Source organism: Pituophis catenifer, unplaced genomic scaffold, assembly GCF_029215685.1.
Source record: "Pituophis catenifer annectens isolate HBS135680 unplaced genomic scaffold, rPitCat1.0.hap2 SCAF_1, whole genome shotgun sequence".
Classification (NCBI taxonomy): Eukaryota; Metazoa; Chordata; class Lepidosauria; order Squamata; family Colubridae; genus Pituophis; species Pituophis catenifer.
Window position 1 is genome coordinate 71,803,307 of NW_027256881.1, and position 14,268 is coordinate 71,817,574.

A 14,268-nucleotide genomic window follows, 5' to 3' on the forward strand; every position below is an offset into this window, starting at 1 on the left:
TATGATGGCCTCCTGCAACCCTCTGCCAGTGAAAATGGAGCTCAGGAGCCCGTTTTCGCTGGCAGAGGCACCGCAGGCTGATCCTTCACTGTTTCCAGGATGGCCCCATGGGCCAGATCTAAGCACTCTGCAGACCGGAGCTGGCCCCATGGGCCTTGAGTTTAACACCTCTGCTCTAGATGGATTCAGAGTAGAACAGGGGTTTTCATTTCTCACAGCCAAGCATTGGAAATTGTTTGCAATAAGATCCTTCCATTAGTAGTCTCTTCTGCAGCTTCCTCTGTAGCCTCACAATCTGATCTGAGGATTGGGAATTTTGCAAAACAAAATTGGGAATGGGAATGCTGCAGGAAAAATGAGAAAAGGGATAAGTGGAAGTCCGTAAGTGCAATGATGGATTTCAACTTGGGCACAGTGTGGTACTATAATTAATTTGTAAGAGTCCTTTTAACAACATAAGATGGTGGTGCTAACTATTTGTTCATATTGTATTCCAGAGGTTATCTTATTTCTAAGAGGTGCCACACATTCCTGCATATATTTACAAAAACGAGTATGATTTCAATAAAGCAAAAAGGTTGATTTTTTTAAAAATTCCATTATTTAGATCAGCAATGCAGCTGAGTCAGAAGCTCGAACTCCAACTGGTCTCATAAAAGGTCATGCATACTCAGTAACTGGCATTGATGAGGTAAGCACCTTCCTATTATATTTCTCACCAGAAAATAGATGGCTAGAAAATAATCTAATAATCCCAATTAGATACCAGCTACCATATCTGAACTGCAGAAACCTACACCAGCACTAAATGGCAGCAAAGTAATTTAGAAAAACCTGTTGCTCTCTGGTGCCATCTTTTGCATCCCAGTATAGCAACTTTAGGGGCATGGTGGCTCAGTGGCTAAAATGCTGAGCTTGTCAATCAAAAAGTTGGCAGTTCGGCAGTTCAAATTCCTAGTGCCGTGTAACGAGGTGAGCTCCTGTTACTTGTCCCAGCTTCTGCCAACCTAGCAGTTCGAAAGCACGTAAAAAATGCAAATAGAAAAATAGGGGCCACCTTTGGTGGGAAGGTAACAGCATTCCATGCACCTTTGGCATTTAGTCATGCCGGCCACATGATCACGGAGACATCTTCGGACAGCGCTGGCTCTTCGGCTTTGAAACGGAGATGAGCACTGCCCCCTAGAGTCGGGAACGACAAGCACATATGTGCGTGGGGAACCTTTACCTTTACTTATGGCAACCTTAAACTCAATGGGAAGAAAATCAAGGTTTGGAAACAGAACTCACTTGCTAATTCCATTCTCAGGATCAGATGTGTTAGAATAGAAGATATTTTGTTGCACTGGTAAGATATGGCATCATGCTTATTAGAAAACAGATGGGGACAAGATTCTACTCCAGGCTACACCATAGTGCAGTTTGTAAAAGCAAGTGGCCTATACAGTCATTTAATGCAATGTTTTGAAGAGTTACAGGAACTGGGTAAATCTAATCTAATGAAAAGTAGGATTTAAGGGGGGACATGATAGCAGTGTTTCAACATTTGAATGTTTTCTACAAAGACAAGGGGGTCTAACTATTTTTCAAAGCACCAAAAAGCAAGACAAGAAACAACTTGGAAACTAACCAAGGAGAGAAGCAACCTAGAACTCAGGAGAAATTTCCTAACGGTGAGAGCAATTAACCAAGGGAATAGCTTGCCTCCAGAAATTGTGGGTGCTCCATCACTGAAGGCTTCCAAAAAGGCTTCATTTGTCTGAAATGATATTATAGAGTCTTCTGCTTGAGCAGCAGGTTAAACCAGAAGACCTCAGAGATCCCCTATTAGTCTATGTTCTAATTGCCACAACTTTAAGATGTGTGGACTCCAATATCCAGAATTCCCCATGCTAGCTGGGGAATTCTGGGAGTTGAAGTCCACACTTCTTGAATTTGGAAAAGTTGAGAAACACTGGTTTAATGCATCAGTCACTCCTGAGGTCTTCTGAGTAGTCAGAAGCAGTTTCTTATGTTCTTGTATGTTCTCACAACAGCAAGTCCTCAAATCAGCTCAACCTCCTGTCTTTCCATCTTATCCTGTTACCTCTTCTGCTCATGAGATTTGTCTGTGTGTGTGTGTGTGTGAGTGTGTGTATTTATACATCCGTGCGTATGCAGTGTGGAGTGAGTTACGTTGGCTTTTTTTTCACTCGCACACTTCTTCATTTATTTTGAAGTGGGAATCTATTAATACGAGAGGAAATGCATCATAGCATAAATGTCCTGTGGTTCTTTACTGCTCATTTAACAATGTACATCCAAAAGGTCAAACAGTTAAATGATGAATTAAAAGTGGCAATGTTAATCAGAAATTAATTTCATTATCGCCCATCAAATTGTATAAAAAAAATATATGCATAGCCCAATCTGTTTATATGCCGTTCTGAAGCTGAGGTAACCATAAAAACTACAGTTGACTTTCAAAACAGGTGAAATAGTTTATACAATAAGATTATCGTACTGTTTTTAGTAGATCTTATTTAAGTTAAGCAGTTGAAGTGCAGTTTTTTTTTTTTTAAATGGAGAGTTGTTTTAAATTTTTTCAGCCCTCACTGGCTTTGGTTCTTAATAGGTCAATTACCGAGGGCAAACAGTGAGGCTCATTCGAGTTCGGAATCCATGGGGTCAAGTGGAATGGAATGGTGCCTGGAGTGACAAGTAAGTATTTTCTGTTCAAGGGATTTATAATCATGTTAAAAAGAATACCCAGAAAACCAAATTATTAACAATGTAATCATCATACTCAAAAAAATGTTCAGTATTGCCACGGGTATAAAAATATCCCTCAGTTCATCGTTTAAATATTAAATATCCAAAATTCAGAAAAATAAGTTTAAAAACCTGTCAAAAGAATGGGATTTATTTATATGCGAAAAATAAGGAAACAAAGTAGTCCTTGGCTTACAACTATTCATTTAGCGACTGCTTGAAGTTACAATGGCACTGGGGGGAAAAAGCGACTTACAACCAGTCCTTGCACTTCTGACCATCACAGCTTCCCCACGGTCATGTGATCCAATATGGTTTGGTTGCTTAGCAACCGGCATGTGTTTATGATGGTTGCAGCCTGCCAGGTGCATGTGACTGCCTTTTGTGACCCTCTGAGCCAGCTTCTGACAAGTCAATGGGGGAAGCTGGATTCACTTAATAACTGTGTGATTCACTTAACAGTAATTTGCTTAACAACTATGACAAAAAGGTCATAAAATTGGCCATGACTCACTTACCAATCTCCTTGCTTGGTAACAGAAATTCTGGTTCCAATTGTGATTTTACGTCCTGGATTACCAGTACATTTCCAATGCCACTGTTTTTAGAAGAAACTAGTTAGAAAGTCCCCCATTTTGGATTGCACATGGATGTTATTCTTCCTCGTAGTAATTTGTCTTACTGTTTTGTTACCCTGTCTATTATTTTAATATTTTTATGGCAAGAAAGAAGAGCATGCCACTCAAAATCCTATCTTATTGAATTCTGTCAAATTATTAAATCAATCGATCGATTGAGGGAAAGACTGCATTTATGAGCGCATTTTCAATTGCAAGTAAAGATAGATCCATATGACCCCATTTCCACTTCCTGTAAATAAATTCAAAGTCATCGCCTGGGCAATTGCATAGAACAAGCAGGGGACAGTATGGAGAAATCAATGCTTGCCTTCTAGCAGATCATTAGAGTGCAAAAGATATCATTCACGTAGGCTCCACTCCAAGCTACTGAAAGTCTTAGGGCAACAAAGTCCTCTCAGGCAAAAAACAAAACAAAACAAAAAGGAAACACAAAAAAATGTAACCTGCGTTTTATCCATGTTTCTAGAACAGGGGTGTCAAACTCACGTCGTCACGGCGGCTTCATGTGACATATCAGGACTTTTCCCCCCCTCCGTTAAACCGGGCATGGGCGTGGCCAGCGCATGACGCATTGGGCCCTTGGGCCAGGAGTTTGACAGCCCTGTTCTAGAACATATGTATATATTTTTGGCTGTTTGCAATTAATTTGATGATGATGATGTTGATGATGAAGATGATGATCCTTTCTCTTGAAGCTCCTCTGAGTGGAATTCCCTCAGCCCATCAGAGAAACAACAGCTACATCATACAACATTAGACGATGGAGAATTCTGGTAAATGAAGCTTCTAATTGTAATCCTAAGTATATTAAAGCAAGTACGAATGTCCTTGTATTGACTAGTTCTTGTTTTAATTGAAAAATCCTTAAAACAATATTATGTGTTTTTGTCATTATGAAACATTAAATGTTCATTTAATTCAAAATAATAGATGCTATATTGCAGAGATATTCCATGAACATTGTTTATATCCCTTTAACATAGAGAGAGACAGACAGACAGAGAGGGAGGGAGGGAGAGAGAGATATAGGAGAGGGGCACTTGCAAAGTGTTGCTACCAAGGGAGGCTATCAAGGGTTAAAAACATCCAGTACAAGAAAAATGACAAAATAATAATTACAGTAAAAGATATTATGCCAAAGATTGGATGTACAACTTATACTTACAGCAGACTAATGTAAATTCTGATTGCTATATTGGTGGAAAAATCAATCTTCAAGGAGGGATGGGGGTCAGCCAAACTTCAGCGGGGAGATGCAGATTATTCCATAGGGCAAGTGCTACCAATAGATGAGACAAAGCTTCTAAGTCCCATAAAATGGCTTTGGTCGTTGTGAACTGAAGAATATCAGCATTGTTGACTTGTATATGGTGGGGGAAGATGTAATCAAAGAAATTGATTTCTTTGTACCTGTGCCATGAAAAGCTTTATGTGTGACCCAGAAGCCCACTGGTAACCAGTGCAGCTTTTAGAGTAGTGGTGTGGCATGGGCATAAACCAGTGGTGAAATCCAAATTTTTTTACTACCAGTTCTGTGGGTGTGGCTTGGTGGGCGTGGTGTGTCTTGGTGGCATGGCAGGGGAAGGATAGTGCAAAATCCCCATTCCCTCCCCACTCCTGGGGGAAGGATATTGCAAAATCTCCATTCCCACCCCAATCTGGGGCCAGCCAGAGGTGGCATTTGCTGGTTCTCTGAACTACTCAAAATTTCCACTACAGGTTCTCCAGAACCTGTCAGAACCTTGCTGGATTTCACCCCTGGCATAAACACATAGCTAATTGCACTGTCACATGTTGGACCAACTAAAGCTTGACTGGTCTTCATGGGCAGCTCCATGTAGAACACACTGCAATAAGCCAGATGGAAGGTTACCAAGGCATGGGTGTCTATGAGTAGGGCCATCCAATCCAGGAATGGACATAATTGGGGTACAAAATGGATTTGTGCAAAGGTCCTCCTAGCCATAGTTACCGCCTGCTCTTCCAGCTAGCAAAACCCCCATATTGTATACCGAATCCTTCTGATGTAATGCAGTTCCATCCAGAAATGGGTTGACCCAGAACCCATAGCCTTTTGGTGTTCTAGGGCTGGGTCTAGGCTTGTTTGTCCCACTCAGACTCCCACAGCCTCCAGACATTGTGTGATGGAGTATTAATAGACCTTTGGGACACAAAATCAGTTAAGGGAGAAAAAAACAGAGTCATAACAAAAGAGATTCTTGTGCCCAGGAAAAGGTAGAAGCATAAGAAAGTGATTCAGAGTAATTCCATTTCACTAATGTTGGATATAAGGTAATTTTTCTGGCAGAGAAAGTTGCATTGTCCTATTAGTAATAAGAATATTTCCAGAAATTCATATGGTTCTTGTTTCTGAGTTTGTCTGAGTTCAGCATCACAGAACAACAACTTCTGGGTCATTCAAATTCTGAGGGATTAGATTTATATGTCTCTCCTCCCCGAACAGTGATTTGGCAATGGTATGTGGGAACAACCTTAGGTAGAGCAATAATAGTCAGATAAGAGACAGCTTAGCCTGGAGGAGCTAAGCTGGAGATGCCAGTTTAGCATTGCAAACATCCCAGAAGGTTCCTTTCCTAGTTTCTGGGACTGTAAAGGTGACAAGGGAGAGAGATGTAGTTTCACACTTGAAAGATTCTGTTAATGTAATCTTGGAATAAAGTAGAATTGTGTCATCTGGGCTTCTTCTTGAACTACCTTGCATCAGGGGTGAAATGCTACTGGTTCGGACCGGTTCAGCTGAACCGGTAGCGATGGCGGTGGGTGGTTCGGAGAACCAGTAGCAATGGCAGCACAAGGCTCTACCCACCTGCCCAGTCATTGTTACTTCCTGGTTTTAACCAGGAAGTAACCTGTTTTTTACCCTCTGTGCATGTACAGAAGGGTTTGCACGTGTGCAGAGGGTCCGCACGTGCGCGTGTGCACTTCCAAACCGGTAGGGAAGGTAAGTAGATTTTACCCCTGCCTTGCATGCTTGAAAGACTTGAACTACCTCCCCCCAAAGAGGAGACCCACATCCAGTGGTGGGATTCTAATAATTTAACAACTGGTTCTCTGCCCTAATGATTTCTTCCAACAACCAGTTCACCAAACTGCTCAGAAAGTTAACAACCGGTTCTGCCGAAGTGGTGCGAACCGGCTGAATCCCACCACTGCCCACATCATGTCCCTGCCTCTTTAAGAGCTGGCGAACACCACCTTCTCACTCAAGAATGAATTCACTACTACATGTTGTCATCTTCTGGAAGGTCGGGGGGGGGGTTGGCATGGATCTAATAAACACGTGGTCCTACTCACAGCCCCTATCCCCTTCCTTAATATTTGCTGCCTCAAATGCTCCCAGGTAATCCATCCAGCTGAGGTCTTAGTCACTTTAACTGGACCTGCCCAGCTAAAATCCAACTCAGAGCAGAGATAGAGGCCTCCATAGGAAGAGGAAACTCTTCTATTGTAGCTCAAAATTAAAGTGTGGAGTCCTTGGTGCTCTCTGAGCTTGTTTGTTTGCTACAACCAAGCAAGCACAGCAAACAACCAAGGCCAGAGAGCGCCAGCAGACACCACATCCATAAGTCATTGCTACCATCTAGTGGTAGAAATCCTGATATGCGTCTGTAGGGGCCATAGCAATTCACAAAATTTTGCCCTGAAATACTTAAAATCACTCTAAAGAGCTGCAGCTAAATCATTGAATAAAAAAGTAGCTTGAATATGATTCTTGACTGGTGTTCAAGTAATCCACAGAATTGTTTCTCTTTTTTGTCATGCATAGGATGAACTTTGAAGATTTTCTGTCTAATTTTGAGAAAGTTGAGATTTGTAACCTCACACCAGATGCTCTTGAAGACAATGCTGCTCATAAATGGGAAGTGTCCATTCACCAAGGCAGTTGGGTCAGAGGTGCCACTGCTGGAGGGTGCCGAAATTTCATAGGTTTGCACATTTGCTTTATCCCACTTGCATATTCTTCAGAGAAAGGCTGTGGCACTCCCTACAAGCCCTTTGTCCCAAAGGTGCTTTTTCAAAAGGCAGCTGGACTTCCTTGTTTTCTTTGAAGATGTTTCGCTTCTCATCCAAGAAGCTTCTTCAGCTCTGGCTGGACGGTGGGGAATGGAAGGACCATCCAATCAGAGCTGAAGAAGCTTCTTGGATGAGAAGTGAAATGTCTTCAAAGAAAAACAAGAAAGTCCAGTTGCCTCTTGAAAAAGTTCCGTACCTTTGGGACAAGAATGACCTGGATGACTGAGAATCTCCATAGACATCTACAAGCCCTTGTTAATATCCCACAATTCCTCAAAGCCATTTGTTCGGAAATGGTGGATGATAGTTTCAGCAGATTTTTTGTTGTGAGCCATCTAGAATTCTTTAATACTGTACATCAGTGTTTCAAAATTTTATAAAAAAACAGTTCAATATAATAAGCAACTTAAGCAATGCAGAACCAAACTCAAATTTGGGCTCAGTTATTGGGGTATCCCGCAAGTTAATTCTAACTGAAACTGCTTATGTAATTATTTCTAGATTTCTCTTGGGGCAAATTTAAAGAAAAATCATAGCTATGCCAGCAAACATTTCCTTGCTCATAGCAGTTTTAAAAGGTATGCTGTGTGACCTGTAGCAGAATGGATAATGAGATACAATGGATTCTCTCTGCTTTTACCCCCCTCCTCCCCTAATGCATTCCCCCAAATTTATTCTCATAATCAAGGAATGTATTCACTGAGTCTGGACAGAAACTAAAAATGTGCCTATTGTAAGAGGTGAGGGTTGAATGGAACATGAGCTTCTAGGATTGAGCATAGTTTATTCACTTAATGGGCCATTTACTGGATCAGTTGCAGGATTTTTTTTTTTTTAAATGCAACTGCCAACAAGCGGAGAACACAAACCTCTGGCAGCACAGAGCAGCTGGAGCGGGTATGTTTGGCACTGCAACCAAACAGAGATGAGGCTGCTATTAGAATGGAATGAAATGTTAAAGACCCTCTACTTGGAAGGGCTTAAGATCATTCCTTGACGTAGAGGCAACTTTCAATTGAAGTTAGATAATATCTTCACAGGAACAATGGAGCAGAAAAAAAGAACAGAATAAAGATGGCAGAAATAATTAAGCTAGATGGGAACAAATAAAAAAAGGCCTGGGAGTGAGAAGGAAGAGGACATTATCTGTCCTTGGGTGATGAGTAGCCTGCACTGATGATGGGCCAGTATTCTGTTGTTGTGAAATAAACCACCCACAATCTCCTTTTTGCTGACTGATTTCAGAAACATTTTGGACCAATCCCCAGTTCAAGCTCCAACTGACAGAAAAAGATGAGGATCAAGATGAGTGCACATTTGTAGCTGCCCTGATGCAGAAGAATCGCCGTAAACTCAGGAAACTCGGAGCTGCACTGCTAACAATAGGATATGCTATCTATGAGGTATTTCTATGGAGAAGTCCCTGCTCCAGCTTGGGCCCTTCCAGATATACAGTCCTAGATTTTTCCTGAAATGTGCTGGCTGGAGAAATCTGGTCTACAATGTTTAACACTGTTTGAGCCCTCCCAGGCAGGTAAGGGTGGCCCCAAAATCTTTCCTTCCCTATTAGGTGTAGCTTAGAATCAAGCCACTCTATTTGTGGGCTTCGTTCTTTGCATTTCATACTTGCAAATGCTGATTTTGTCTCAACCTTAATGAAGCGGTCCCAAAGGTATTTTTCAAAAGACAACTGGACTTTTTGAACTGAAGAAGCTTCTTGGATGAGAACCAAAATTTCAAGGAAAAAAACCAAGAAAGTCCAGTTGCCGTTTGGAGAAGCACCTTTGGGACAATCATGACATGGATGATGAAGAATCTCCATAGACACTTAACTGAAGTGAGTTCATAAATAAGATGGGTGTCCCCTCTGACTAACACTTTATTTCACCTAGTTGTGACCAGTAAAATAAAAGTGTGTGGTTCTACCATTTGAGGCTGCAATGGCTTTTTAAGGTCAAAATAATTCATGATCTGAGAGTAAATTGCATGCGTCTTTGGTGTGCAATTTATTTAAGATTCAATGACATGTGGTCTAAAGCCCCTTTTGATTGTCTTGTTTCTTAAAAATATAAAAGTGACAAATATCAGCAAACAACAAATTCCCAAAAAATAATTAGGCAACAAATATTGGATTTCCATTTATAGAAGTTCCTATATTTAGTACTCTAATGCGGCACATGTAGTCAAAGTATAGCATGATCTATAAAGTGATGACTAAATGATGGGATGATAAATAAATATAGGAATTTAGAAACTGAACTCCAAAGTGCATGAAAATATTCTTCAACCAACGAAAAGAAAAGAAAAGAAAAGAAAAGAAAAGAAAAGAAAAGAAAAGAAAAGAAAAGAAAAGAAAAGAAAAGAAAAGAAAAGAATGCCAGACATATCAGTCAAACTAAGAAATAGGAACCCTGGTGGCACAGTGGTTATAATGCAATATTGCAGGCTAACTCTGCTCACTGCCTGGAGTTCATAAATCTAAGTGCTATTGCTAAATAATCTGAACATTTAATTTCAGTGTCCCGATAAAGATGAACACTTGACAAAGGATTTTTTCCGCTACAATGCTTCCAAAGCCAGGAGCAAAACCTATATCAACTTAAGGGAAGTTTCTGATAGATTTGAGCTACCACCTGGCGATTACATCATTGTTCCAACTACATATGAGCCACAACAGGAGGCTGATTTCTGTCTAAGAGTTTTTTCTGAAAAGAGAGTTGTTACAAAGTAAGTATATCAAGGTTCTCATTCAACCACAGTACAAAAGTCCATTAGCGACTGATCGCCATTGAAAAGCTATAGAAATTAACATCTGAAGGCACTGAGAATAATTTGGCCACTCCAACTCCTAAGTGAAGGTGACTAATGCCAGTGTCAATTAAGTTTTACCTGCTTTTAAGATCTTGCTCCACTGCTCCAGAATGCAGGAGGATGAGCGCATAGTTGCACACATTCTCTGATGTAAAAAATATATAGATTTGTGAAATTATTGGAGAACAATCTTATTGTTACCAGGAAATTATCTTGGCATCTGCTGTTAACATTTCTTTTAATGTAGGCCATAACAGTTTCCTGATGTTGAATGTCACAATAGAAGCTTACAACTGCTTTTCTATTGTAACTAATCCTGATGATCTGATTTCTTTTATGAAATTCCAGTGGAAAATCGGATTTTTAAAAACTGGATTCATGTTTTATAGGGAGATGGATGGAAATGTCAACATTGATTTGCCAGAGGTATGTCAGCAAAATTTAATTAAGGACCAAATCAATCATATTATTAAATAATTATTCTTTTCAAGTGTACAAGGGTGATAGAATGGGTGATAGAATCCCAATCAAAGAACAACAGAATCTATCGTAAAACATATGAATACACGCTTTTTCTAAAATGGATCTCATTTGAAATATGGTAATACAAATAGTGATGATTTTTGTTTGTTTGTTTCTCCATCAATAATCTTTGGGTAATTTCAGGTTCCTGAGCCAACACAACCCCAACAAGAAACAGAAGAAGAAAAGCAATTCCGAGATTTGTTTAAGCAGATTTCAGGACCGGCAAGTCAACTAATAAAAATGATAGATCTTGTTAGAATTTTGGATGGTTTAGTGGCAGAAAGTATGCTTTTCATGTAAAAACAGCCAGATTTAATCCTGGGCTAGTGAAAAACAAAGCAAAACAAAACACCTCTCTTAGCTTATCCACATCACCAGAACACATATTTCTCAGCAACCATATTTCTCTTCAAAATATGTCCTTAGCCTCCATCTCAACAGTAACCTGCTGTGGAGGCAAATTGAAGCTGATTTAACATTTCTAGCATAAAAATAGTGTTTCCTCTGCCATTGCAGCAATCCACATTTTTTGCAGACACTCTTGGACACATGGAAGAGGAAACCTCAATGATCAGCTATCCTCTAGGGCCATGATGGCAAACCTATGGCATGTGTGCCAGAGGTGGCATGCAGTGCCCTCTCTGTGGCCATGCGAGCCCTAGCCCCAGTACAGCTCTGCCACTCATGCGTGCGTGCCTCCCACCGGCCAGCTGGTCTTCGGGTCTCTGCTGCACATGCGCGGGGGGCAGGGTGTGTGTGTGTGGGGCCATATGCACATGTGCGGTGGAGCACGCACATGAACGGAGGCAGGGCACATGCACGGGTGCCACACGCACATTGCATTTTGGGGGTTCACGCACGTGCGTGCGCCAGGGGTGGGTTCTAAATTTTTTTACTACCGGTTCTGTGGGCATGGCTTATTTTGTGGGCGTGGCTTGGGGTAATGTGAATGGGTAGGTGTGGCCATTCTTTTTTTTTTTACTATTAAAAGCATTATTTCTACAACCTTAAGAGGTTTCAGGAAAACATGCTTTTAGAAGCTTCTGACGATCAGGCAAATCTGCTGGGATTGCCAGAGGCTTTTAAAAGGATTTTTTTTCCCTACAACCTCTTCGAAGGAAAAAATGTTTTCAGAAGCCTCTAAGGATCCCAGCTGAGCCATGCGATCATCAGAGGATTTTTTTTTTAACTTTTAAAAGCATTTTTTCAGCCGAAGAGGTTGTAAAAAAAATGCTTTTAAAAGTTTTTTAAAAAGCCTCTTATGAGGTGGGTGGGGTAAGCGAGCAGCGACTGGGCTGGGGACCAGTTCGGGGGCATGGCCAGCCAATGTTATTACCGGTTCTCCAAACTACTAAATTTTTTTATAACCAGTTCTTGTGAACCAGTGCGAACCAGGAGCAACCCACCACTGGCGTGCGTGCTTTAAGCACTTGGTCCGGAAAAAGTTAGCCATCACTGCTCTGGGGTCCAGATGACCATAAGACTGTCTCCTCTCCATCTGTTGTAGTCTGTTCTTCCATAGTAGTTTGTTTCATAACTGCTAGGGAGGCTGGACACATTAAGTGTTCTAATCCAGAGTAGATTGCGATTGGGTCTACTTGACCCAAAGTACCAATGGGGAATGCTATCTCTGACCCAGACAATTCCACCCCAATAGGAAAATAAAGTGACAGTGACAACATTTGCTCATTACATAAAGACATGTGAAACTCTAGCAGGATGGATGCAGCCCAGTGAGATTCTCAATTCCTCAACATCTGGAAGAGCATGTTGTAGGTTCAGACAAAAAAAGAAAAAAGAAACCCTGAATATTGATATCCAATTAATGTCAGAGATGCTTGTTTCCAGTATATTAGCAAAACTCTAGATGCATTTTATTGCTATTGATATAATTAAATACAATTGTTCCATCATAGAGTTAAGCAAAGATAACGAAGTATAAGTATAACTTTATTGTCATTGTACGTATATACACAGTATAGCCATATATATAGGAAATTGATTTCCTATAGCGATTTAGTTCTCTCATTGTGCTGTTGTTTTTGTTTCTTTAAAGAGTATTTTATCTTTCAAATGATGAGCTCTTCCAAACAAAATAATAATTTTTAAATTGCATTGTAAACCCACAAAGGCTGATTTCCTTTATTTAACTGCAGGACATGGAGATCAGTGCAGAGGAACTTGAATATATCCTGAATGCTGTGTTGGAAAAAAGTAAGTGTCAACATGGCCATAGCACTTCTAACCCAACTTGTGAACGGTCTCATGTCCCGTATAATGATAAATTGGGCAAATCTGCACACAACAGATTCAGTGAATACCTGGATTTACAGTCCATGCATAAGTAAGTCTGGCTGAGATCTGTCAGTTCAGTCTTTCATAAAAACTGGATAAAAACAGGATTAAAAACTGATGTGATATTCAAGGAAGGAGTCATGTAAGGTTCTTCTTGCTAAATATTTGCCGTAGACATACAGTCTAGCAGATGGAACATTTCATCAGTCTGGGCCCAGTCCTCTTGGTTACTTACAGACTGTCAACGTCTCTCTACAACCATATAAGGCTTACCAATTTGTGTGCTTGAATTTTATCTTTCTTTGTCTTTTTTTTTTAATGATTCTTTTAAAAAGAGAATACAGTAGCGGCCAAAATTGTGGAAAACTTTTGGGAAAAGTGTATTTTCTAAAACTAGCTAATAACACTACCTTTTTTTGGAGTAGTACCATAAAATTATATATCAATGGAAAGATAATTTAATCAAGAATGTAATGCAATAACTATTAGAATAGCAGTTACAGTATAAAGAAGAAAAGTGAAACACATAGAAAACATGAGATATACAAAAATTATCACCATGTCAGTTAATAGTTGGGTAACCTTTAGCAAGAATTACTACTTTACAATGTCTTCTCATGGAGTGAACCAAGTCTTTTAGTTCTGCAGCTGTTATAATGTGAAACCAAGATTGAATGATTGCTTCTATTAACTGGGTTTTATTGCTGAGTCGCGTCTAACTAACAAGTTTTTTTAGTCGGTTCCATAGATTTTCAATTGGGTTAAGGTCTGGGCTATTCCCAGACCATTCCAGCAGTGGAATATGATTTTCTTGAAACTCCAAAAAAAAAAAAAAAGTAGTGTTATTAGCCATCAAACCTCAAAAATACATTTTTCCCAAAAGGTTTCCACAATTTTGGCCATTACTGTAGCTTAAGGAATCTGGCAGAGTCCCTGTGAATTCATGATGACACATAAAGAGGGTGATCACCATTAATCCATAATTTTTATGACAAACTTGACCATAATGAAAGGAGGCTATGTTTTTGGACCAAATATTCTGACAACAGAACCAGAATATCTACCATGGTCTAATGACAATTTATCCACTTTCACCCGAGCAACACTACATTAAGCATAAATACAGAACAGATGTGTAAATGCTATTAGTGATTAGTATTATCAACAAAGCAATATAATGGCAGGATCGGGACAAAAAATGTTCCAATCA

The 14,268-nt window shown here is 40.0% G+C and overlaps 1 protein-coding gene across 3 annotated transcripts in view; it reads left to right on the plus strand.

The window, feature by feature from the left end:
- The window catches only part of CAPN9 (calpain 9), a 50,617-nt gene that overhangs the window by 24,749 nt on the left and 11,600 nt on the right, over positions 1-14,268 (plus strand). For 2 of the 3 annotated variants that reach the window (XM_070951005.1, XM_070951022.1), the window contains 9 exons: positions 608-691; positions 2,615-2,700; positions 4,088-4,165; positions 7,180-7,340; positions 8,673-8,830; positions 9,946-10,154; positions 10,628-10,664; positions 10,905-10,985; positions 12,920-12,977. In XM_070951005.1, coding sequence (XP_070807106.1) covers positions 608-691; positions 2,615-2,700; positions 4,088-4,165; positions 7,180-7,340; positions 8,673-8,830; positions 9,946-10,154; positions 10,628-10,664; positions 10,905-10,985; positions 12,920-12,977 — 952 coding nt within the window. The remainder of the gene's footprint in view (positions 1-607; positions 692-2,614; positions 2,701-4,087; positions 4,166-7,179; positions 7,341-8,672; positions 8,831-9,945; positions 10,155-10,627; positions 10,665-10,904; positions 10,986-12,919; positions 12,978-14,268) is intronic. The other variant, XM_070951013.1, reaches the window with a different exon arrangement.